At 42.5% G+C, this 26201-nt stretch overlaps 1 protein-coding gene across 3 annotated transcripts in view; it reads left to right on the plus strand.

Annotated features, from left to right (window-relative positions):
- Positions 1-26201, plus strand: part of Pcca (propionyl-CoA carboxylase subunit alpha) — a 288912-nt gene that overhangs the window by 71016 nt on the left and 191695 nt on the right. For all 3 annotated transcript variants that reach the window (XM_021644430.2, XM_060391661.1, XM_060391662.1), the window contains 2 exons: positions 10758-10889; positions 17058-17094. In XM_021644430.2, coding sequence (XP_021500105.1) covers positions 10758-10889; positions 17058-17094 — 169 coding nt within the window. The remainder of the gene's footprint in view (positions 1-10757; positions 10890-17057; positions 17095-26201) is intronic.

The following is a 26201-nucleotide window of genomic DNA, read 5'->3' on the forward strand; positions in this document are numbered from 1 at the left end:
CTCAAGTTTGTCTCAAGCTCTTAAAGCTGCCAAGCGACATTGTTCCATAACAGCATCATCAAATCCAATCTGCTTTTGTAGGACAGAATACCTACCGCCCTTCACAAAGCAATTTATCTTTAACAGTATTCATTCCCCTTGCTCTGTTTTCAAGGCTTCCTCCCTCCACCACGTTAACCGATGTAACTGCTCAGCAGCCCTATAGCATAGCCGTTACCAAACCTTTCCAGTTGGGGGGACAATTCTATTTTGGGTAGAATGGTTACTTAATATTTAACGTAAGGGAAATGCACTCCATGGTGAGCAACCATCTCTTTAAACTGCCTCCGAGCTTTCATTTCTATAGGTCACCCCATCGTATCATCGTTGTGGTCAGCACCATGAGCAGGCATGTGCTGCACAATTCCTGGGAAAACTAGTGGTGATTTGGTAATCCCAGGCCACCCCTCTTCCGGTGGTGCAGCTGGCTCAAGATTAACTCTTTCTCTCCAAACAGACTCTTTTCTTTAGCCCTGTCATCTCTGTCTCTCCGGCCGCACACTTGGCAACCCACCCTACCTAGCAACTGTTAAGAACTTGAAACCAAAAGTGCGAGGACCGAGAAGGGCTGTGTCTGCCTTCTAGCCTGCTCTGCTTCCCCTCTCTTCCCGTGGGAGGCTCCTGTTCTCCTGCTCAGTCCCTGAGCTGAGCTCTTCTGTCTTCCCTCTTCTGGTCCTATTCACTTTCTAAGCACTTCAACTTCTACCAACAAACTTCTCCAGTTGCACAGCCATTTCTGCAACCCTTTCAGAAATAAGAGAGTAGAGTAACCCCTTTGGCTTTTCCATTTCATCCATTTTTTTCAGACCCCTCCTCATCTACTTGCAATTTTTCAAACTGCTCAACCATTCTCCCAACCTTTTTTGAAGCAGAATATAGGAAGAAGGAAAAGAAAAAAAAGAGACAATCTCTTCTGGAAGCAGAGTGGAGGGAACCTGGTGGCAGCAGCTGCAGTAACCCTTTTTCTGTGTTCTGAAACAGATTATGCATTCTTTCATACCCTGCCATCTCCTCTGTGGCATTAGAAACCAACTTTCTTATTCTGCCTAACCCCACGTCTGGATGCCATTTGTAACCAGGCTTTTGGCTACTTTATTGGGTTTTTATATCTACCACCTTTTCTACCTTAATCCCCTCCAACCCCCAGCACTAGATAAGCGAGAAAGAAGGTTAGCAAGGGGAAAGGGGGCGTAGACCTCTTTAGACTACTTCCTGCTGTTTAGGGGACTTGAGTTCCCTTGGGCAAGTCCAATCTTTGCCATCAGAACACCAGCAACCAACAATCTAGTGGTTTAGCAATAGCAGTGCATCAGGAAGAACCAGCAGCAGCAGGGGACCAGCAGCCACCACAGGCCCTTTTGGGGTTCTTGCATCTATACCCTCTCAAGAGTCCCCAGAATTCCACATTTCAAATGTTAACTATCTGCAGGTAAAAATTACGCTGTAACCCCACCCACCAACCAAGAGCATGAGAGAAAGCACAGCCAGCTGCTGTGGACAGTCTGAAGCAGCTCCATATCCCACACCTGCAATTAAAACAAACAAACAAACAAAAATATTCACATAACATGACTGGGTTTTCAAGGAAACCAAAATTCTCACAAGCCTCTTCTCCATTTTAAGAAGAGTGCTGATATAGGGAAATGAAGATAAGAAAGCACATAGGTACAAAGATGACAAAAATCTTCGAGAAATGGTGGAACAATTCCAAACTTAACTTAGAACACAGTAATTTGAATTTAAAAAATATATTCTCCAATAATTTAAACCTGAAATTAAAAAAATGCAGAAATTGACAGTTTATTTAAATGTTTTTTTAAATTTAAATTAAAAAGTACCAAGAGCCCCTTGTTTGTTCTGAGCATTTTCTTTAGAAATTCCAAAACATTTACTCAAGGAAAGTAATGTTTTTACTTTTAGCTGGAAAATAGAAGTGCAGCCTACCTCACTGCCAGACAGTAGAAGTGGAGTGTTTTCTTGCTGTTGTGATCCTCCCTACCCATGTGCGAAGGATATGGAGTATAGCTAAAGGTGCTCCTTAACACGAACGGGCCAGGAAGCCTGACTTTTGCCAGTGGCTAAAGTGGAGAAAGCGAAAGCTGGCACGCTTCTCTCCTCTTAACAACCCTGTGTGCAGCTGTCATCTGGAAGTAATATTTCCACTTCAGCACATCATGCCAAGTAGACAGTTAATTCTAATATACATCACTTTAAATGAAATCCAGAGCTCACCAGGATTGAGAGAGAAAGACCCAGCTTCTTTGGCCTATACTGTCAGTGTGTAGTGTTGTGTAATGAAATGCCATAGCTAAAGATGCCCTGAGGTTTCATTGGAACCCACAGTTAGGGATTATCCTGAACAACTTCAGAAATGCTTGGCTTCTGTTTTGATTTAGAACTTTAAAGTGGAACCTTAGCCTTGCTGCAGCGTGCCTAAATTTCATTCTTATCAGTTTGGAGAGTTAACAATTGAAGTCATCTTCAATTGTTCTAGTCATGGTTGATACCTTGCAGCAACCTAGAACCACTCTGTGGTAAGATCTACGCAGGCCTCCCTCCAGCCTCCTTCCCAGGACCACACTGTTCTGTCACAGGCTTGTGGAAATCTACTTTGCTAAAGGTTTTTAGCCTGAACTGTCTCACCCGTTTTTAAACTATTTTATTTGGGGTATTTAGGCCTCTACCTCCCTTTCACCAACCCTTTAACTGTAGGTCAGAGAGAGAAGGTTAGTGGGGAGAGGGGGCGCAGACCACTTTACTTCTGGTTGTTTAGGGCAGATGTACCAGTCTGTCAACAGCAAACGCAGCGGGTCAGCTCCTCAGTCTATCTCCTCTAAGGCTCTGCACCACGAAGCGTCTCTCTCATGTCTCTCCAAACTGTCACACGGTCTGTCTCTGGTCTCTCCAAACTGCCACACTTCTCTTTATAGGCTCTCAGGGTCCTAGACCATGCTCCTCTCCATACTGCACGAGGCAGGCCATCATCAGCTGGCAAAGACCACACCCTGCAGGAGGCGGTTATCAGCTGTGGACAAACTAAAACTCCACACTTGGGATTAAGACAAAACTTATTCACATACCATCACTGAGCTTTTAAAGAAACCAGAACTTACTTTACATGAACTCTATGTCCTCTCTCAAACAGTCATTGCAAATAATTGAAGCCAAACATTTAAGCCGGCAGAAGGGCTTAAATCCGTCTAAGTGTCCGAGGCACACTTAGAGCTGGGGTCTTCTCTCTTGTGCACAACAGTCCTTTGGGCTCCAGACAGTGACATTCCCAGAACGCCTTCCTTATATGACAGTGAATCATTCATTTGCTTTCCAGTTAAACAAGAATAACAAGCAGATAGAAAGAAAGCCCAGCTTGCAGCGTGGTGGTCGAGGACACAGAGGCTAGAAGATTGCGCTCAGTACTTTGAGGGCCAGCCTGGCCCATATTGTGAGTCCAGGTGATCTAGTGCTGCAGACCAAACCAAACCATACCAGAACCCCAAGGCCAAAGCAGACCATCTCCCCCAAGACTGAGTAACACTGCAGAGAAGTACTGGAATGAGCTTACTGGAAATTTGTTTGCATTCCGTGAGGAATCTCTTTGCAGGTGCACTCACCACTCTGTGAGCACGGTAATGTACTGTGAGCAGATCTTCAGGACACACAGCCCTGAGCGCTCAGCAGACAGCATGACAGAGGTGCTCCATGAGAGCAAAGCAGTAAAAGGAGATGAGGAAAGCATGAGAGGTTCTCCTCTGTCCACTGCTCTTCTGTGGATGCCACATAGCAGCTTCTTGGAGCCTGTTTCTTGTCTGCAGCACAGGTGCCTAGTATGTTATTATCATTCCAGAGAACCCAGTGACAGCATCTCATCTTAGAGTTTAGCACTCATAAAATGAGTGGGTGCTGTGACTAAAGCTTGTGTGTGTGCATGTGTGGTATGTGGTGTGTACCTGTGTGTGTGATGAATGCATGTGTTTGTATGTGCATACATGTTATGTATGTAGGCCAGGAGTTGATTCTGGTGTCTTCCTCAGTTGCTCTCTACCTTATTATTTTTTGAAAACTGAATTTTATTGATGTATGTGAGAAAGTAGGGGTCCCTAAGCTCCCCCCATTCTTCTAGGGGTCTGGGATGGAAACTGTGAGGGGAGGTGCTCAGTGATTTGGGGGCTGAATTGGCACAGAGCTGCTCTTTTTCTCTCATGTTCTTTCTCTTTGGAGGCCATACAGGCATGAAACCCACCACTGTGTTACCGTAGCGAGGAAACGAGCTTCAAAGGTGGACAGAAGAGTGTCACTGTTAAAGTCTTCGGAGACGCCTGACCCTCGTACGGTCCAGGATGCCCTTTGGGGCTCACTGATGCCCACGTCACAATCTTAATGTTATAGTATCTCGCACTGTTCTTCTGGTGATGTCTCAGGTCTACATTTGGGGCAGGAACAAAAAAGACCATGCTTGTGAGTTTCCTGTCAGCCCTGGCACAGGCTTGCCTACAGCCTTGGCAGTACCAGTGGGGGTATGGTGCCCTTTGTAACCCCCTGGCCATCTTGCTGCAGGTTTCACAAAGAGTCTGAGTGGAGGTAAAAGCATGGACTGTGGTCATGGTCTCCTACACTGGAGTTGTTACAGATGACCTTGCAGCGAGACGAAGCAGTTTGTAGGGAAAGGGCATTGTTGACAGTCTTGAGGGAGCTGTCATACTTTTCATGGTTCATGCCCATCACAAATATGAGGGCATTTGCGGGAGGTGACTCTTTCAGCTCCACCCTTCAAGTATGCTGTGGCCTTCCCCATGGTTGTAACTTCATAGCATGCTCATCACCAAGATCACCCCTTTAATGTGGGCTGGGTCTCAGTTTTGGAAAATGGAGATGGATTTCTCATTGATGGATTTCTCATCCCTGTTCTCAGCCTTGTCTGTCATGGGCCTTGCCATGGCTGTAACAACATTGGAACATGTAGACCTCCTGGTTGAGGTTAGTGAAATCGAAGGCAGTATTGATGGCAACAATGTATGTGGCTAGAGCTGAGGCAGTCCTGGTGACCGGGTGTCAAGTGTGGTCAGCTCAGCCCACAGCAGCCTTCATCACTGAACCTGAGCGACAAGGCTGACAGTTGAAAACCGAGTCATCTGTTCAGTTTGTTTACTTTTCTTTATGAAAGTATTTTAGGGATTTTTACATTGACACTTTTTATTTGACTTTCCCTCACGTGTGAGATTATGTAAGGGAGGCAGTGATACATGCCCAAGAGGTTTTTAAAACTAGAGTGGATAACAAGCAGATTATTTTGAGGTCTGGAAAACACGAATTAACCCTGCAATCTTTTTCTTTTATAATGTCTTGAACTATCACCTTGAACCTAGCAGACAAGTACTCCTCTATGTGAGCCCTGACACAGCTGTGTCCATTTATGAAAATATCCTTGCTGACTCAGTTTAACTGATTTGCTAACTTTCTGGAACAGTACTACAAGTGTCCTTTTCTGCCAGAAACATACCCCCTCCCCCCCAAATTTCCTTCCTTCTTTCCATCTTCCTTCCTTCCTTCCTTCCTTCCTTCCTTCCTTCCTTCCTTCCTTCCTTCCTTCCTTCCTTCCTTCCTTTCTTTTTCTCTCTCTCTTTCTTAAACAGATAATAGCATTAAAACCTAGACTCTGGTTCCTTTGGGTAGTTTAGCAGTTTTCCTATTGTCCTTTGTCTTTTTTGTGACCCTGGCTTTATGATTCTCTAAATATCAATTCTGGAGATCCTAAAGTGAGTACGTTTGAAAAACAATATAAATTCATAGATGAGCAATTTGATAACTTGAAGCATTTCTTGTAATGAAAATGTTTATCATTTTAAATTTGCAAGTGTTTATTCCTTCTGTGTGTGCACCTGTGGGGATGCTGGAAGAGGGTATCAGTACCCAGGCCTGTCAGATGCCGCTATGTACCCTTAGACATGGTCCCTCAGTACCCAGGCCTGTCAGCTGCTGCCATGTACCCTTAGACATGGTCCCTCAGGGAACCTGGATTTGCTCTTCTGATTGAGTTGGCTAGCAAACCTCCCTCCCCCCGGTACCTGCTTTTCTCTGCCTCCAATAGCACTGGGTTCTTGGCACTTGTGTGAACATGCCTGGTATTTTAACTCACATGCTGGGCACTTGAACTCAGGTCCTCATGTTTACCAAGCAAACCCTCTTACCCACTGAATGTCTCCCTCTCTTCTCATTCTCAACATAAAGTCTGCTGTAAAGTAAGTCTCATTACTTTTCTAACATAATCCTCAAACTTTACTTCTTGTCTTCATTCTGTTGTCAAAACTTTACCAGAAACATAAAAACCATACAGTTTAGGAAATGAGTCGAATCTTGGAGCAGCAATTTTGGCTTTTTCATGATTATTTTTTTCCTGTGAATCACCATTTAATTTTCAATGATGATGAAAACCTCAACTTTTATGATCATGAAAAGACATTTATCTGCATTCAGCTATTTACCATTAATGGCAAACTTAAAAGGACCTTAAAAAGCAAATCTTAGCCAGTTGCAGTAGCACAGGCCTGTAATCCCACCACTCAAGAGGGAGAGAGAGGCGGATCTCTGAGTTTGAGGCCAGCCTGGACTACAAAGTGAGTCCCGGACAGCCAAGGCTACACAGAGAAACCCTGTCTCGGGGTAAAAAAAAAAAAAAAAAAAAGGCAATCATGGATAACAAGAGTTAACAACACCATATCTAAAGTTTTTTTTTTTTTAAATTAAATATCTAAAGGTTTTTAATGGATGAAATTTGGTCTCACATTTAAAAATCTCACTATCCACTCTGATCAGAAAATTGGGACTTTGGAACGTACCCTGTCATTTCCCAGTTACCATCAATCTTCTCCCAACACTTCTACCCTTTTATCATGTGTCATCTGTCTATCTATCTATCTATCTATCTATCTATCTATCTATCTATCTATCTGTCTGTCTGTCTAGCTATCTGTCTGTCTGTCTATCATCTACCTATCTACCCTCTATCATCTATCTATCTGTCTATCATCTACCTCTCTACTATCTATGTATCATCTATCTATTTATCTATCATCTGGCTATCTATCTATCATCTATCTATCTGTCTGTTTATCTGTCATCTATCTATCCTCTATCTATCATCTATCTATCAGTCTGTCTGTCTATCTATCTATCTATTTATCTATCTATTTGTCTCTATCATCTATCTACTTATCTATCATCTGCCTATTTATCATTTATCATCTATGTATTTATCATCTATCTATCTATCTATCAATCAACTTTCTGTCTATCATCTATATCTATCTATCTATCTATCTATCTATCTATCTACTATCTATTATCTATCTATCTATCTAGCTATCTATCTACTTTCTGTCTATCATCTATTTATCTATATCTGTCTGCCTGTCTATCTATCTATCTACCTACCTATCATCTATCTATCTATCTGTCTGTCTGTCTGTCTGTCTATCTATCCATCTATCTACCATCTATCTGTTTTTTGATTGTAGTATTACGGGAGCCAAGAGTCTGGGATGACATTTTCCTTAACTATATATGGATTCTGACCTAGAGAGTACTTCGAAAACACATTGCTAAAAAGGAAGTTGCCTCACACAAACCTTTGTCTGAGAACTTACCTTGTGTGCTTACCGACCATTTCTCTTTTGTGATACATGGGATAAAGAATAGTCACTAAATACCTGATGTGAGCGTTTTGGGGGATCATTTTGCATTTTGGAGGAAGTAATTTCTTTTAGATTAGAATGCATGTGGAAAGTCTGGTTAATCAGTGGCGCAGGTCGCCTGGCTGCTGTTAATCATGTCTTGCTTGTAATCATAATGTGTTTTGGATGTTCTCATTTCTGTTATCTCTTCTACTCTTTGTGTGGGCATTCTGATTGCTTGATTGCATCCGCCTGGCACCGCACTTTTAAAGCAGCACTGATGACAAAATCATGTAGCTTAGCAGGTAAAATGAGACTCGGCAAAGACAATTGTGTGAAGTGTGATTGTTGCCTCTTGCCTTTGTGTCCTGTCCAGAGAGTTGCAGCTTGGAATGCAGAAGTGCATAGAGTATTGCCCTGTCACTGTGGCTTCTTTCTTCCGGTGGAGACACAGGCCCCTGGCAGGCAGAGGCCGCCACCCACTCTCCTTGCGCAGTCCAGACGTATTTCCATGTGCTTTACGTTTTGTAGTTTTGTGTAAGATCTTTCTCCCCTCAAAGAAGGTTCTGCTAAATCTAGTTAAAAACATGGATGGAATTGTATTTTATGAACATCTGGTATGGCCAAAGAGATTCCTTACGTAGAGTTCTGCAGTTCTTAATATGAATGATTGTGGGTATTGGTTTCCTGTGTTATTGGCACCCTGTGGACCTAGCTGGCTTATTATGCTAGTGTTCTCATTTTATCACAACTTCTGGATAGTGAACTACTCAGTTTAGTGCTTTATGCAATTATTGATAGGGTTCAGGACATGTTATACCCAAATGTGACATCTTCGGTATTAGAAGTGGAAAGAATTGGAGACACCAGCAGAAACAGAAGTTTCTCTCTGGCCTTCTCCTACCATCTCCTGGGAAGCAATTCATAAAACTGAGAAGATTTGCTCATCTCTTCTTGAGTAGGTCAGTAGGTCTTTACATAAGAAGTGCAGGGATGGCCAGACAAGGCAGGCAGGCTTCGCTATGCTTCTCCCAGTTAGTTATGACATCGTGCTCATAACCTGCCCGGCCATTTACACAGCTGACCATTCTTCATCCGACCTTCAGCAAACCTCTGTAAACCCCCAAAGCTTTGTGCATACTGGGGTGTGTACAGTTTGGTGAGAGTGTCTGTAAAGCAGACACAGGGCACTGTGTCCATCCCCTAGCACCCAGACTCGCAGATAACACCCTCAAATAGAGCACCCACACTTCGGTGTTCCTTTGGCTCTCATTTCCTTGTGAAGACAGCCTTGTGTGATATATGCAGCGTAGGTCACAAACACCCATATGCTTTTCTTCAATCAGTTTGTCTTTTATAGTCTGTACAGCAGATGTAAACCCAGGAAGAAGAGGAAAGGCAGTTTCCTCCCTCTCATCATTTTATTTACTTCAGCCAGACTGGCAGGTCACTTGCTTCCACATGGCCACCCCCAAAATGTACCAGAACTGAGTTTTCTTTTCTTCTGTCTGCTTTGGGCAGGAGGAGAAACAGTCATCTTGAGTTTAAAGACATTGGTTTTTCAGTATTTTTATCTCTGAGTAATTTCAGTTGTATTTTGTTTTTATTTCTGAGAGAAGGTCTCACTGTGTAGCCCAGGCTAACCTTGAATTTGTCTTACTCTTGCGTCAGTTTCCTAAGTGTTGGATTGACAGGTGTGTACCATCATGTCAAACTTCAATGACAGTTTTTAATTTACTCCACTATCTAATACTTCTGGGCAATTAGAAGCCCAGTTTTCCTTGTTTTATAACTTCTAGACATGAGTACTGGATTATCTCATGTTGTACAGGCCAAGCTGACTTGTAATCTTCCAGATATGTATCTTTCTACATAGCCCTTTCATCATCAATTATACTTCTGCTTCCTTTTCTGGGAGGTTTTAGTTTTCCTTGGGCAATTTTGGAAGGCAGTCCGAGCTACGCTGTGTAGTTGCTCTGGTTAGAAAAAGAATGGAGTCCCTTTCCCAAGAGAGAGTTCCGTGTGCGCATCGATGCGTGGCACATTGTGTGCATGTACCTCACGTAAGGCCCTGAGGGTCAGGTCACAGGCCTTGACCGTGGTGCCCAGCATGCACACTGCTTTGTCCTTAGCTTCGTTTCTTGACCCTGTGACCTCATCTTACTTTTCTAGACTGTGCTCTGGTGGCACTGAGTACCTCACTGTCCCTCCATGAGCATTTTAAAAACGACCGTGATGTAAACACAGGAGTAGATGTGAGGGGAAAACCAGATGATTGTTTCTGCTTTGTTATTGTGTCCACACCTAGTGCCTGTAGAGGTCAGAAGAGGGCAGTAGACCTCCTGGAACCCACGTTGCAGGTGTCTGTGAGCTGCTGTGTGGATGCTGGGATCCAGAAGTGCCCTTAACTGCTGAGCTGCCTCTCCAGCTCCCAGGCTGACTTTTAATTAAAACCATATTTGTACCTGTCGAATCCCCACATCTTCTTGATACATCTTTTGTACATACAGAAGGCAAACATTCCTGGCTTTCTTTTTCTGAATTACAGGTATCTATCAATGTTCCTTGAGTTTGCTGGTGTCTGTGTGGTCATTGCATTTAGCTCAAAGATGGGCCCACAGCTGGTGTTTAATAAACGTGGTGTTTGTGTTCTGTTGCACTATGTGAAAGACAGTGAGGATACAGAGATTAATAAGGCGACTGAAAGGGGAGTTACTGTTTATTTAGTGAGAGCATGTTCCAGGGAAGCACAGTGTCACAGCAACTGTTTTCTTCACAGAATATTGGCCACATGAAGTGGTGGTCTCCTCTGCTGTGCTCTTGGTGGCCCAGCTTTGCCTTACTTCTCTGTGCTCTGTTGAGCTGGAAGGCAATATGCTAATTTACATTCTGATATGCTGGCTCACATCCTTACTTTAACATTGGCTACAGAAATAATAATCATTAAAGATGTAGTTATGTAATTGCACATACCTGAATGAGCTTTTCCTCTGAGAAAAATTGCGACTTTATATCACAATGTTTTAAGTGTCAACTTGTTTTTCTTCTCAGGCAGCAGAAGACGTCACTTTCATTGGGCCTGATACTCATGCTATTCAAGCCATGGGTGACAAGATAGAAAGCAAACTATTAGCCAAGAGAGCAAAGGTCAACACAATCCCTGGTTTTGATGGAGTAGTAAAGGTGAGAAACTTTCATTTAAATCTTTATGGTATGTGTCTTCAGTCAAAGATTCTGTGACAAATATAATTGTTTACATATATGTGAAAAAATAGAGTGGTTTAAGTCAGGTTGTTTTCAATGCTATAAACTATGAGCAGGGAGAAGATATTGTATGTAAGGAGTGGATATTGATGTGAATTGTCATCAGAGAAAGCTCATGTGGTAGTGCACACCCTTAATCATCCTAGGGATGCAGAAGCAGGCAGATCTCTGTGAGTTTGATGCCAGCTTGGTTTATATAGCAAGTCCCATGTGAGCCAGGGTTGTATAGTTAGACCCTGTCTTAAGAGAGAAAGGGAGAAAGGAAGGAAGAAAGAAAAGAAAGTGCAGCCAGACCCCCTGAGCGTGCCCTTCTTAGCACCCTATATAAGTTGCAGCCAGGCTTCCGAGGCGAGAATAGTGTGCTCCCACTGCTGGCATGCTGCTCTATCCAGGAAACCCACAGAGCTATGAGCCTTGGGCAGTTTCTAAAGCTTAGGGCGAGGGTGGGTGTGAGGTAATTGCCATCTAAGATCCAGCAAAATGTTGAGTTTTCAGTCACAGAGGTACAAGGAATGTCCCCCAGCGGGCTTGGAGGCAAGTTTTATTTATTTAATATTTATTCTGTCCTAGTGTCTCATAGGAGTCGTAAGCTCTTGATCCTCCTGCTTTGTGTCTGGAAGGCTGGGATGGCAAGCATAGGCTGCCTCACCTGGTCTTGGCTGTAGACTGTTGGTTTGAGCCTCCAGGAAAAGCACACCCTGTCTTACTGCCCGGCCACAGCTTGGCAGAGTAGATTGTGCTGTCATCGTCGGCCGCCAGTGGATACACGCCCGCCTCCCTTTACTTTGTTGGCGTAGAGGTGGGCACTGGTTAGAAGTTGTCGTGTGTTTTTGTTTGTTTGTTTTCCTGACAATGAATTTGGCCTTTTGAGAGCTTCATTTGAATCTTATTTAATCACGACAGTGCTGATGTGCCACAATTCAGATTAATACTGTCTTCCCATTGAATAGCAGTCTCCCTAGGGATTCAAGGCTTCCAGAGAGCGAGTCTGATAACTCCCTCTGTACAGTAAGTGCTCTCTTATGAAGTGGATCGGCATAGGGTCTCCTAGGAAGAGGGCCTGGCCTGCTCCTTTAGTAGAGGTGGGACTCTGGAAGTGTATGGGACGCCACCCTTCCCTTCACACGGTGGTTTAGAGGTAGAGGAAGAGCTCGTGAGACACTGGTGGGAATTACGGTGGCTTCCGCATCGCCTATATGACGAAGCTATATGCGTTTCTCCATTAATTATCAGAGAACAGCAGAAGCAACAGAGAGAGGCAGGAGGCTGGGGAGAGCCACAGCTGAGAGCCTTTGCTGCTCTTCTAGAGGACCTGAGAGAGTTTCCTAGTGCCCGGTCACTGCCTGCAACTCCAGGAGCCCAAACTCCCCTCCTGACCACAACAGACTCCTGTACACATGTGGCATGCACACATGCATGTCAGATAAGATAATTTATTTAAAGAAACAAGTAAGTTCAGCCACACCCTGGAGATGCCAAACAACAGTATGTTCTCAGTGTAAATACTGCTCTGGTATTCATGAGTTAGACTGCTTTTTCACATGTCTCTCTCTCTCACACACACGCGTACATTTATATACAATAATAAGTCCTTAAAAAGCAATAGTAATACTCATTTATACCACAGAGCAAACTAGAAATATACTTAAATGAGCTTTTAAATTAGGCAGTGTGGGCTTAAAAAGGAACCTTCTCTCACCAAAGGGGCAAGATAGAAAAAACAAAACAAAACAAACAAACAAAAGAAAACAGTACTCATGGGTTGGCTGCATGGTAAAGCGCCTGAAGCAAGCCTGATTCCCAGAGCCCCATGTGAAGGAGAGAGCCACCTCCGACAGACTGTCCTCTGAGCTTGCGTGTGTCCCACCTGCAAAGTCAATAAATAAATGAAGAAATAATTAAAGCTGTATTCTTGCTCTAGCAGAAAGAGGGCTGGTATGAAGAAAATCATTTAAAATATAAAACAAAGCTGGGCGCAGTGGTGCAGGCCTGTGATCCCAGCATTCGGGGAGGCAGAGGCAGGTGGAGCGCTGTGGTGTGGAGGCCAGCCTGGTGTGCAGTGAGTCCAGAACAGCCAGGGCTACACAGACATACCCTGTCTCAGAAACTACATTTACGTCTGGCTGCTCTCCTAGAGGTTCCCTGAGAGCTTGGGTGGCACCTGTTTCCTGTCCCTGTGTTCAGGGCTTGCAGGTAGCAGTCTCAGTAAGAGCAGACTGGCAAACAAGAGAATTCCTCTCTGAGCTGAGCCAGCTCCTCAGGACAGGCTGCCACACCCTGGGGTTTAGTGAAGAGGGCTGGTGGGTGTGGTGGGCAGGCTTGACCAAGCCTTGACACCAAGTTAAAGACTCAGAGCTTTGTTCTAAACAAAGCAGTGGGATGTCATAGAACATTTTAAAAAAAAAACTTTTCTTGTTTCTTTCTTTTTTTTTTTGTTTTTTGACTTATTTTTGGACTCTTGAGACATGATTTGGCTTTGAATTTTCCATTCTCCTGTACATACTTACAGGCATCTACCATCATACCATACAGTTTCTCATTTGTTTTGGTAATATTTAATGCCTTGACAGTTGTTACATAATAATAATAATAATAATAGTAATAAACAACTTTAAGCAGGGCAGCTTTTGGTTTTAAACCATGAAATTATTATGGAGGATAAAGTCATATTTTTTACGGGAAAACCTGTGTTTCTAAGGATGTAAAGCATTAAGTGGAAGCCCCCACTTGCACATCTTGTGAGGTGGTCCCGAGCTTTTAATCTATCTACATAGATATCTATTGGCGCCTTCATCAGCAGTTCAGCCGTACAGGGTGGGCTGCTGCTGGGTAGATTGTGGGAACTGACCTCTGAAAGCCCATCCAGTTCACTGTCTTCTTCCTGTATAGGATCAGAGCCATTGGGTTTCTGGAGCGCATCACAGAAGGCCCGGCCAGGAGTGGCCATGCTTCCACCCTAGCTTGTCTTCTGGGCCCCTTTCTGTTTCTAGAGCACACTAAGTTCCTTTTAAGTTTCCTTGTACGCTGGTTCTCTGTCAAACATCCTTTCTCTTTTTGTTTTCCTACTACATTGAACTTTTATATGTGTAGGTTTCAAATTTTGCTTCAGGAAGGTCCTTTTCAGATAATCTAAAACAAGTTTTCCCTATTACTCACTTCCCTGTTTCCCTGAGATGTTGATGTCAGTTCTCAGTTGACCTGCTTGTCCACTTGACTTTCTGTTTCTCTTCATGGATAGGATTCTAGAAGCGCTGAGCTGGATTGCATTCACTGTTGCCAGGAAATATTTATTGGATTAGTGTCTAACACATGGATCATAATTCTTTTAGATGGCTGTTTAGTATGCCATTTCAATCACTGTACCATTTGTATGCTAATCCTTTGTTGAAGGGCCTTTAAATTCTTTCCAGATGTTTTACTTCTCAGAACGTCACAATTGAAAATCATAAAGTCTTTGTAAGTTTTTGTTCATACATGTGAGGGAAGTATCCTTAGATAACTCTTTGCAGGTAAAATTTGGGGATGAAGAGAGGCAGGCTGTCCAGGTTTGATAAATGCCTGCAGCTATTTGCATAGAGGCTATGGTTTGTTTTGGCTGTGAAGTGCTACTTAAGCTTGTACCTCTGTTCACACTCAGTGGGATCTCCTACCTGTGTCACACTTCCACTGCTGGGGTGATGGCTCAGGTTGGATGTGTTTTATATTTCCCTTTAGATTTGTTTTTATTGGACTTAAAACCATCTGTTTTTCTGAACTATCAGTGGATCTTTCACAGCGTTATTAAATGTTGTTTATTCTGTTCATAACCTGTAAGAAGGTTTCCTGGTGTCATGGTAGGACCATTGACTTAGGGGCTATTGCCAGTGTAGGCTTATGAATCCCATAGTAAAACTAAATGTTCTAAGTGAGTTTAGTTTCTTTTTGAAAATGATAATAGTGTTTTATAATGTCCAATACATAATAGATCCTCAATGACATTTTTGGCACAATGAATGACAAAAGAATAAATAATTTTTAGGGCAATTTGATTTTATCTGAAAGTTCATGTTATAGAAATTGAATTTCATAGTAGGAAACCTTAAACATATGCCTTATTTGAAAGTTAAGATTGTTTTGTGGCAGATAAGGAATTTTGAGAAGTTTTGCTGATATAAATATAATTATCTTTACATGTAAAACATAACATATGTGTGTATCATGTGAATATATAAATGCATGACAAAAATAGGTTCTGGGTACTGTTGGCTTTCCCTGAGCTCCATGCTTTTAGCTTGCAGTTTAATTTCTCTGAGACCATCTTTGGCAAAAAACACCATTCTACACTGGCTGAAATGTTAAAAGTTTCCTCCTTGCTGATTATAAGCCCGTCCTCCTCAGTCTTTACTCTTCCTGTATTTTGTCTAAGAGGCACTAATTGTTCGATTTGGCAGGTTTAACACTTCCTGACAGAGGCTATTAAAGGCAAGCATTCTCCAATAACTGTCACCAGCTGGAACAAAGAACCTTCCAATTCAATGTGTGTGGAAACCACGAACATTCTTAAATGATCCCTTTCATGGATTTTTTTTTTAATTCTTTTAAGCTAAAATTTGGATAATGTAGGGTCGGTGCAAACAGCGAGGTGTGGTAAAGCAGTAAACCTTGTTTTTTGGGGGAGGTAGAGCTTTATCTCTGACTTGAAAACAATTGTTATTTGGAAAATCTCATTAGCAGATGTGACTGCTTCGAGTAAAAAAGACTTAAAACTGATGTTGCTTTCAGGGTTGCTTTGAACTTAACAGGCACCTATTTGTGGAGCAGACTGGCTAATGAAAGGAAATTAAAGTTTTCTGACAACTTCCCCTGCCGGTCTCCTTACTCAGGGATCGTGTTGGGTGCTGAGGCTTTTAAGGAAGAGTTTCCTTCCTCCTTTCTTTCTTTCTTTCTTTCTTTCTTTCTTTCTTTCTTTCTTTCTTTCTTTCCTCCTTTCTTTCTTTCTTTCTTTCTTTCTTTCTTTCTTTCTTTCTTTCTCTCTCTCTCTCTCTCTTTTTCTCCCTTTCTCTCTCTCTTTTCTTTCTTTTTTTTTTTTTTTAACTGGGCATAAATGAACCAGTTATTTCCCCTGGTCCTAGCTGGGGGAGGGTTCTGCTATGATCGCTCTTCATTTGAGTGTTCTGAGCTCCTGTGGCAGTCCGTGCGTACTTACCAACTGGTGACTCTAGGAATGGCTGTGCCCGCATCATGTCACTGGGCTAGAGAAGTGATTGACTTGAAGGTGGCTGAGGCTCAGACTCTTCACTGTTACATGGAAAATGTGTGCATAGAGTTTGCACAGCACATGTCAGGTGAGAATTCGTGGTGTGTGAGGGGCTTAGACCGAGGCAGCTTTTAGATGCTTTAAAGTGTCACTGTTGACAAGTGTCAGGGACACGTCTGGGTTAGTACACACTGGCCTTGGTCTTCAGGAAGGAGCCCTCACTTCGCTTTCAGACTTCTTTCTCTTCACAGTTTCATTGCATTTTCATTTATGTACCTAACTGTAAAGATAAAATAGGTACCTAAAGAAATGGATTAAAAATAAAAGATAACGGAAAACAAAAGGGTTTTGTCTGTTTTTGTTTTTTTTTTTAACAATTGGTAATTCCTACAGATACTGGAAATTTACTTATTTCTAGAAAATTGATGGAAATACTCAACAATAGACAATCAACTCCCCCTGCTGACAGAACCCAGGAAAACAGGGTGTAAACAGACAAGGGACTGCAGACAAGCTTTAATGATCTGATTTACGATGCAGTATTGATTGTAAACATCTAAATTCTGCCATTAAATTCCGGCAACTGCACCGAGTCATTGGCAATTCTGGTCATGTTTCCTGCCAGCTCATTTCAAACCGCTTTGAGTTTCTTAATATAATAACGACGAAGGAGAATTTACATTCCACTTATGGTATTAATTTTACATTTCTCTGAATGAAAAGGGTTAGAAGGTTGTAAAATTGAACATTAAATGAATCAGAGGAGACAGTAGTGCAATATATGACTGCCCTAAAGACATTGTGCAATGCCTCATGGGATTAATGTTGAGTCTCATTTCCTGCCTTTACAGGATGCAGATGAAGCTGTCAGAATTGCAAGGGAAATTGGTAAGTCCTTAAATTAACTTCGGTAGTGTTTCTGTGTCTTTCAGCAGATACGGTTGAGTAAACGCGTAATAAGTAATTCCCACAGAGCAAATAATATTTTAATAGTTTTCAGTTTCTGATTATTTGTGGCTCTGGAAGAATTTATCAGTTGAATTACCATATTCTATTATTAAAGTAGGATTTGCAGAGTCATTTGATCTTAGTTCTAGTGCTTTCATACAATGAAATCACACACCAGTTAATTAAAACAAGTAATTGTTCAAAGAGTCCTGAAGATTGGACACAGTGTATATTTGTGAATGTATATCTGTTACAACGTGAAGGGCACAACACACATGATTCAAATGAAGTTATTCTTGACAGGCTTGTTCAAGTTTTCACCTTTTCCTAAAAATCAACTTAATAAGCTTGGCTGGAAAGACACAATAGAAAGTGAGAGGCAAGAACTGGATTTCCTAAACTGGAGTGGAATGGAAACTGAGGTTTAAGGTTGTTGGGTATTAAATTTCATGTATAGTCCTCTTGCTCACGCACACAATTGTATTTGCAGTGTCTACCAGTGGGGAAAATGGGAAAGCACTCAGAGCTCCTCAGACTGTAATTTTGCACCAGAGAGAAGTTGCATCCATTCTTGGACAGCTGTGGGCAGACACGGCTGGCAGACTCACTGGCAGCATCTCACACATCTGTGCCTCTAGCCCAGCAATCCACTTTGCAGTCCTGCTTTCTCAGTGTAGTTTGTTGTCGATGAGGGGAGAGCATTTGATTTGGCAAAGTTTATGTAGTCATGGCACACAGAAACATTGGTTCCAAGTGATCATGGGCATTGTTAATTCTTGCAAATGGGACAAGCTGGCACAGAGCTCTTCAGTCTAGTGTTCTCCCTGAGGTATCAGCTAAGAAGAGAGTTCTTCTGTGATCAGAAAAGATTTTGGCTTGTTGTGTCTTGTGTTTGTTGGGTATGGCTAAATTCTATTGGTTTTGCTGATTATTAACTTTTCTTTGTTTTTTATTTGTTTTGGAAAACTACCCTGGATTTAAGACCAGCACATATATGATAATACTTTATCACTCGACAGTATCTTTATTTTTTGCTTCTGCAAAGTTGCCAACATGTTTAGAAGCTTTTCAGTACTAATTTCACAATAAGGCTGGGTAGGGAGTATAATTTTACTCTCTAGAGGTTATATCATTGTAGCCTCCATTTCCCGAGAAGCACTTGACTAGATTCTGAGACTTTCCTAAAGGAGTTCAGTTTACTTTAAAGCTCAAAATGGCCCCTGTTTAGTTATTGCTTGAATATTACCACATATCCTATCATCTATGATAATATTATTTTGTAATAAATGCTACATAATATTGTTATTGTAATATTTGGAGGGATTTTGGGAAACAAAAAGGGCTTAGAGGATACACTAGGATTCCGTGCCTGTGCCATGCTGTGAACTGCATGTCTTCCACTCAAGAGTACTTCCTTTGGCGACATAGTGGTGCAGATGCCCTCTCTGCCTTTGCTCCTTCCCATCTCTTTGTGGACCTGTGACTTCTCCGCTAGCCATTAGTCACTCAGCCCCTCTTCCCCTACTGCGGTCATCTCAATTCCACTCAAGCCTCTCTCCTTCCTGATGTGTGGGTCCTGATGATCCTTCCTCATCCCTCTATCTCTTCTGCTTCTTCCCTGTTCCCTGTCATTTGTGAAGTGTGTGCTTGTGGATGTGGCTGTTAAATAGAAGCTCGCTAGTGTCCTCCTCAGTAGACCTGAAGTGAATTGAAGCATAACAAAGAAGTTTTAGAAGGCTTTTGGCATTTCCCAGAGTACCCTTCCAAATCACACAGAAACCTCGTGTGAAACCCTCTTCTTCAAGTACTGCCTTCCAGAATCAATTACATAATATTCAAGTCTGTTCGTGTGTGTACACACATGTGTGAGCCCTTTGGTATGTCAGTGTTTCCTCCTGTTATTGAGGTGACTCCGATTCACATTATGATTTGGATGGCCATCGTTAAGTTGACAGAAGGGTTAAATTAAGTAGAGTGTCATTCTCCATCTGGCGGCAGCCTGGGTGGTCCTGCTTTGTTAGGGGGACCTCTGGGGCCTTGCGTATTCCTCGGGATGTGGCTGTCATCTGACATTCTCCCGAGTGGCTGCTGCCAGGTTCCACCAGGCTGAATACCACCCAGGGGCCCAGGCTTCTGGACAGGTATGCGGTTCTAGGTTTCAGAGGAACCACTGTAGCGCTTTAGGGTGAGACCTGTGTGCTGGACTGGGGTATGGAAAGTTTTCCACTGAGTGTTACAATTTATCTCTTTTAAATGAGATTGACAGTATCAGATGGCAGCTTTTGGGAGCTCCAAAAGCAGCAAAGTACAAAAGTGTTACAGCCCTGTTAAGAGAGTGGGGGCGAAGCCTGTGCCTGGTAGGCTCCCTGGGCCTGGCAAGGTGCAGGCCCCGTGGCCTAATGTAGCCTGATGGGTGCTTTGCTGGAGGTCCGCACCAGTCTAGCAATGGGGCAGGCTTCAGAGGCTGCCTGGTGCTGACATGCCTGGTCTATGGCAGAGCGGGCCAGCAGTCAAACCCAGAGTGGTCCGGAAGCCCCCAGTAGCCCGGGAAGGCAGCTGCCAGTTGGCAGCAAGGCTCAGGGCATTTAGAGGTAGTTCTCCAGGAGGAGATGAGCCCTCTCTCCCCTGATTAAATGACGAATCTCATGCGGCCATGATGGAAATCTGATGGTATCATGCCCCAAGCAGCTCCTGCATTTGTTTATTCATGTGAAATCAGGGATTTAATAAACCATGAGCAGTGGGAGGGTCTTCGAGGGCGGGTGTGTTTGATTCAGTGAGGTCAGGGGAGCTAGGGATGCCTGATTTACACGTAGTGGTTCAGCATCTCTTTCACATGCAGTAGAAGGTCCTATCACGAGATGGAGAACACAGCACCTAACTATCCTGTGGATAGTGGAAGATCTCCAAGTACAATTGTAGGTCACTGCTGAACAATAAGATTTCCTCAGCATTGGGTGGGATATTTCCAGGAATCCCCAGGTGCTTGCTGAGCAGCTTTTCTTTTCTTCTTTTTAAATTTTTATTTTTTACAATTTATTCATTTTATATTCTGATTGTAGCCCTTTTCCTCATCTTCTCTCAGTCCTACTCTCCTTCCTTCTTTCCCCCTATCCTCTTCCCCTAGTCCACTGAGGTCTCCCCCCTGCCATCTGATCCTGGCTTATCAAGTCTCATCAGGACTATCTGCACCTGCTTCCTCTGTGTCCCAGCAAGACCACATCACCAGAGGGAGGTGATCAAAGAGCAGGCAGTGGAGTCCATGAGAAGAGCAGCCCCTGCTCCACTTGGGAACCCTCATGGAGACTGAACTGCCATGGGCTACATCCGAGCAAGGGGTCTAGGTCCTCTCCATGCATTGTCCTTGGTTGGTGCATCAGTCTCTGCAGTCCCCTCTGGACCCAGATTCTTTGGTTCTGTTGGTCTCCTTGCAGAGCTCCTGTCCCCTCCAGGTCTTTTTGTTTCCCCCTTCTTTCATAAGATTCCCTGCACTCTGCCCAGAGTTTGACTATGAGTCTCAGTATCTGCTTTATCCCCTGTTGGGTGGAGCCTTTCAGAGGACCTCTATGGTAGGCTCCTGTCCTGTTCCTTGTCTTCCACTGCTTCTGGGGTCTATTCTGTTTGCCATGCTGAATGAGACTTAATTATCTTCTCTAGGGTCCCTGGACAGATATCATGCAGACCCTAAGAAAACACAGATGTCAACCCAGACTACTATACCCAGCAAAACTCTCAATAATCATAGATGGAGAAAACAGGATATTCAGTGACAAAAACAAATTTAAACAGTACCTACCCACAAATCTAGCCCTATAGAAGATACTAGAAGGAAAAAATACAACCCAAGAAGGCTAACTACACACAGGAAAATAAATAACTTTAATAAAGCAAAAATAAAAGTAGATAAACACACAAACACACTACCACAACCAACATCAAAGTAAAAGGGACAAACGTTCCTGAGCAGGTTTCTTAACAGGAGAGTATCAGGCTTGTGATCTTCCCTGAGGGCCATGTGATACACCTGAGAGGGTTTTAGGGTTCAGAGAGGACACCCTGCTTCGAAGATGGAGTCCACCATCATAGACCGAGCACAGGCTATCCAGAATTGTCAGACTTCAACCTTGTCCAGCCAAGTTCCATACCTGACTCCACGGGACAATATATTCCCACATGTGAGCAACAGTTATAAACCTATCTTTAAGCCTGCTTTGTCTATGTGTCTGTCTTTTTTGTTAGTTTCTGGCTTTTCTTGTGTGACTCATGTTTATAGAGTATTTTTGTTTTCTTTCTCTTCTGTGTTGGTGGGGAATTAAGGTCTGGGCTTCACATTGCAAGGCCTATACCTACCATTGAGCTGTGCTCCTCTGTTCATAGATTGCTGCTTTTTCCTTTTTTTGTGTGCTGTATGTGGTAAAAGTACAAGTTTATGTGCTCTCCCTTTCTCAAGTTTGTATTTCTGGTTTGGAAGTGTCTATTTATGCTGCCACGGCTAGAAAGTAATTATTGGACATTATAGTGACCTTTTCTTTTCCTCCTCCTTCTCCTTCATAACTGTGGCTCCTATTTTGGAACAGTTTTTCCATGTGTCATTTACTTTGGAAATGCTATTTCTTTTTTATTACTAAAATTTCTCTTATAATTCAGATTTTATAGTCTTTAGCGGCAATTTCTCTCATTTTTCTTATGTATTTATTATACTTTTTTGAAAGTGCTATTTCCAATGCCAATTCTTAGACTTGATTATTTGCATCTACATTAACAGGAAACTAAAGACTAGATTAGCCATTTGCTCAGTATCAGCATCTTTTAGTGTAAAGTTAAGTTGTTTTTTGGTCCATGCTTTTGGTTCAAAAGCATGGTTTTCCTTCTAGTTGGGCTAACTTAATGTGATTTGGGCATGTGCACTAAAATGAAAGTGCCTGTAGTTGTGTGAAATACTACAGGTTCTTAAGCCTGTATATGTGGGGTTAAAGAAGGAGACAGGTGAGATGATAGCTCAGACTTACTATGTCACCTCTGCAGATTTGTTTGTGGGCTACCTTGCCCTCCTTAGTCACACTCGGTTTTTTTTTCTTTTTCTTTGACCTCAGGGTTTAGAGACACTGTGCTGTTGATCTCTAGTGTTTTTCACCCCAGTGGAAGGCTACATTGGTCAGCCAGCTTCAGTTCGCTCCCTGGCACACTGTTCCTCAGTCACATTGGCTTTTTTGGCTGCTTTCAGGGCCTTAGGATCACTGTTTGGGAAGGAGAGATGGAGGAGTCTGGAGGACTTGCACATAACCTGGACTGGGTAGCGCCTTGAATCTTTCCATCTTCTTTGGAATTTGCCCCCGTGTTGGCCCCCAGGCACTCTGTCTCCTGCAGACCAGGATTTCTGAGTAGCTCTCACTCGGGACAGGCTGCGTTTGGAACTCTCCCCAGCTCCCTGCTGCGACACTGCAGTCACTCAGCACTGCTCTCAACACCAGGAGTCCACTGTGAGCATTTGGCTGGATTTTCTCACTTGTCAGTCAGATGCTAGTCCACCTCATTAAAAAGGATGTGTGTGTGTGTCCTGTGTTCGCATACGTGTGGACATCAGGAAGTAGTTTTTGGGAGGCAGTTCTTGCCAACCACTGTGGGTTCTGGGAATTGTACTCAAGGCCTCAGGTTTGGAGGGCAAGCATTGTGACCTACAGAGAAGCTACCTCATTTGTCCCCATCTTATCTTTATTGTTAAAGTAAATTTCATATGTTATTATCTGTCTCACTATTCCCACATATAACTCCTTAACTGCACTTAGTATTGGTGTAGCATTTAATTACAACGAAATATTTGCATATAATGTAAACACGTTTTATATCTATTGCTGGCTTTGACATACATATATGTCTGTGTAACTCAATGCTGTGTAAGATTTCAAAACCGAGAGCATTTTCATTGCTCACTCTAGGTCGGTCTGACTCCCACTAGGACCCTGGATGTAATCACTTCTCTCAAGTAACTATTGAAAGAATGAAAACCAACTGATAAAGAGTTACTCAAAGGAAAAAGGCATCAAATTGGAGTATGTCATGAAGTGCCGTTCTTACCCTGCAATGTTCCTAAGTTTGTCTTCACGCATCATCTTTTGCTTAGCATGATGTAGGATTTTCTGAAGGAAGTATTTCTTTAAAAAAAGTTAAAGTCACATTTTGATTGATTGTGTGTGCGGATGGCGGCATTGGCGGCCTCGCTGGAGCAGTGCTTGAGAGCGCACCCTTGGGTTCAGATGAGGGAGAGCTGGCAGACTGACCAGCTCAGCCACCACCCAGATCCAGGGCTTTGGACTGGCCTACCCCGAATCTATATCTTCTGTGAATGGGTTGGGACATTTAAAAGCGCTGGTCCTGCTGACCCAAGCTGGAGGAACTTTGTGACACAAGGCAATAGCAGGGTAACTGGAAGGAGGCCCAGTGAGGCTCCAGTATTGATGGCGTCACAGAAGCCGGAGGCCTCAACCCAGACCAAGGACTCACTGCATGAACATTTGCAAGTGGAGATGTGTGGACAGAGGTGTGCTCTGACACACTGTGACTCACTGCAGCTTCCACGGTGAGGTGTTTTCTATGCTTTGTTTTAGTTTGTTTATTTTCTGTTTGTTTGTGCTTTAAATTTTTTGGGGGTGTTGCAAGGCCAGAGAGAGGATATGAGGGTACGGGGAGATGATTGGGAATGGGGTGCATGATGTGAAACTCAGAAAGAATCAAGAAAACGTTTTTAAAGAGGGTCAGCTGTTTGGTGCTGGGATGAGCTCCGTGGGACAGTCTTTCAGCGAGCATAAGGCCCCGGATGTAGTCTGTGGTCCACAAACGACACATACAGAACAAGCACGCAAAGATGCTTCTGCCAGAGGAATGCAGCTGTGTGGGCTTGGAATGGCACGTCTGTGAGGGGGACCCGGGCTGCTCTCTCTTGCCACCAGCTGGGCACTGATGGCTCCCTGTGCTCTCCAGCACACACCCTAGTGCAACTGCTCAGGTTCTGGCTAGTGTTTTCTCTGTCTCAAGCTTCAGTCTTGCATCTCCTTTCGTTGTTTATTCTTGCTTCTCTAATCCTTTTCATCTTTCTGTTATTCTGCTGCCTAACATCCAGGTAGTGGTGTGGAAACACACTGGATTGTTTTTGGAAACTTGCAGGCTGTGAACGCCTACCCTGATCTATATAACCCAGTGCCTGAGCCAATTACATCTACCAGCTTTTATTTGCCCAAGCAGAGGGAGACAGGCCAACTTTTTTGTGATGTCTACCCAGTTCTATCTGCCAAATTAGTAGTGTTCTATGTTGGTTTATTATACTTTATAACATATTTTGATTATATCTGCACATATAGAGTATTGATGAATTCTTATTTAAACTAAACATACTTAGTGTATTATAATTAATGTTCATTGTTAACAAATAGATAAATTAAAAGATTACATTTAATATTAAAATAGTGTTTAATATATTAACTGTACATATTTGTAACTGCTAATAAAATTGTTTTTATTAAAATATCACTGTATCAATATGTAGTTATTAATTTCTGTACACTTAATGACAACTGAGGAAAGACAAAATATGCTTTGTTCACTGTTTTTTGTTCATTTTTTTATTTGGGAAAATTCACAATTCTTTTCTAAGGTAACAGTAGCTAAAGTAGCTAATGCATAGTTGGTCATGACATTATTCATTTGTATGTAGAACCAACCTTGCATTCTTGGAATGGAACCAACTTGGTCCTGATGTATAATCTTAACCTGTACTTGAATTCATTTTGCAAGAATTTTATTGAGAAATTTCACCTCTATGTTCTTGGTAAGATGATTCATTAGTTTTTTCTTTCTTTTGGTGTGTACACATGTATGTGTGCTTCCTTGTCCAGTTTTGGTGTCAGGTGATGCTGATGGTTTGATAGTTTCGGCACAGAATCCATCTGGTCCTGAGCTTTGCTGGGAGGCCTTTTTTTTTAATTTTTTTTTTTTTGGAAACTTAACCACCATTTTAGACTCCTAGATTGTTATGGATCTTTTAAAGTTATTTATATAAGACATATGTGTTCAAAATTTATTTATTTTACGTTTCCCAGGCCTGTGGAATGTACATGTTAAAAAGTACTGTGTAATGATTCTCTGGGTTCTTATTGAGGAGAGAAAAACAGGGGTGCAGGGACCAGGGAGGAGAGGGACAGAGTCTCACTCTGCTCATTTCTGGTTAATGGGGTCTTTTTTTTCTTTTGGGTCATTTGGCTATGAATTTGTTCATCTTGTTTTTTTCAAATACCCACTCCGTTCCATTGATTCTGTGTATCTGTATCTGTATTAGTTAGTCTCCATTCCATTCATTTCTACCTGATCTTTATTAGTTTCTGACTTCAGCACTTATGCTTTTGGGTTTGGATTCTTGTTTTTCTGGATCCTTGAGGTATGTCATTAGGTTATTTGAAATTTTCCTAAAATTTTAATGTAAACTCACTTGTTTAGTTCATTTGGCCTGTGATGTGGTTTAAATCTGAGTTTCCTTTATTGGTTTTTAGTTTTGATGACGTGGAGATGAAAGTGAGGTGTTTGAATCAGCCACTACTGTTGTGAATGCACCTATCCAGTTTTTGTGGTCAGTAGTGCTTACTTTTGAAATTGGGAGCCCAGGCATTTGGTGCATCTGCATTCACAATTGTAGATCTTCTCCATTCATTGTTCGTTTATTAGTATGTAGTGACCTTCTTACCAATTCTGACTGATTTTGGTTGGAAGCCCGCTTTAGCAGATATCGGTTTTCTGCATCAGTGGTAGAATTCACTGACTCTCTGTTTCTGGGGAGTCCTTAGCAGTAAAGCATGTTTCTTGGGAACAGCAGAATCCTAGACCTAGCTATCTAGTTGGCCAGCCTGTATCTTTTTAAAGGTGGGGCCTTTTACATTTAATGTTTCCTTGTGACTTTGTTGATTGTTGTTTGTTCTCTACTTTCTTTTCAAAGTGTAAAGACTTTGCTGGTGTCCCAGGTTGGGTAATGTGTCCTGTGTAGTTCTGCTTTTCTTAGTTCT

The sequence above is a fragment of the Meriones unguiculatus genome, chromosome 9, assembly GCF_030254825.1.
Source record: "Meriones unguiculatus strain TT.TT164.6M chromosome 9, Bangor_MerUng_6.1, whole genome shotgun sequence".
In the NCBI taxonomy this organism is placed as follows: domain Eukaryota; kingdom Metazoa; phylum Chordata; class Mammalia; order Rodentia; family Muridae; genus Meriones; species Meriones unguiculatus.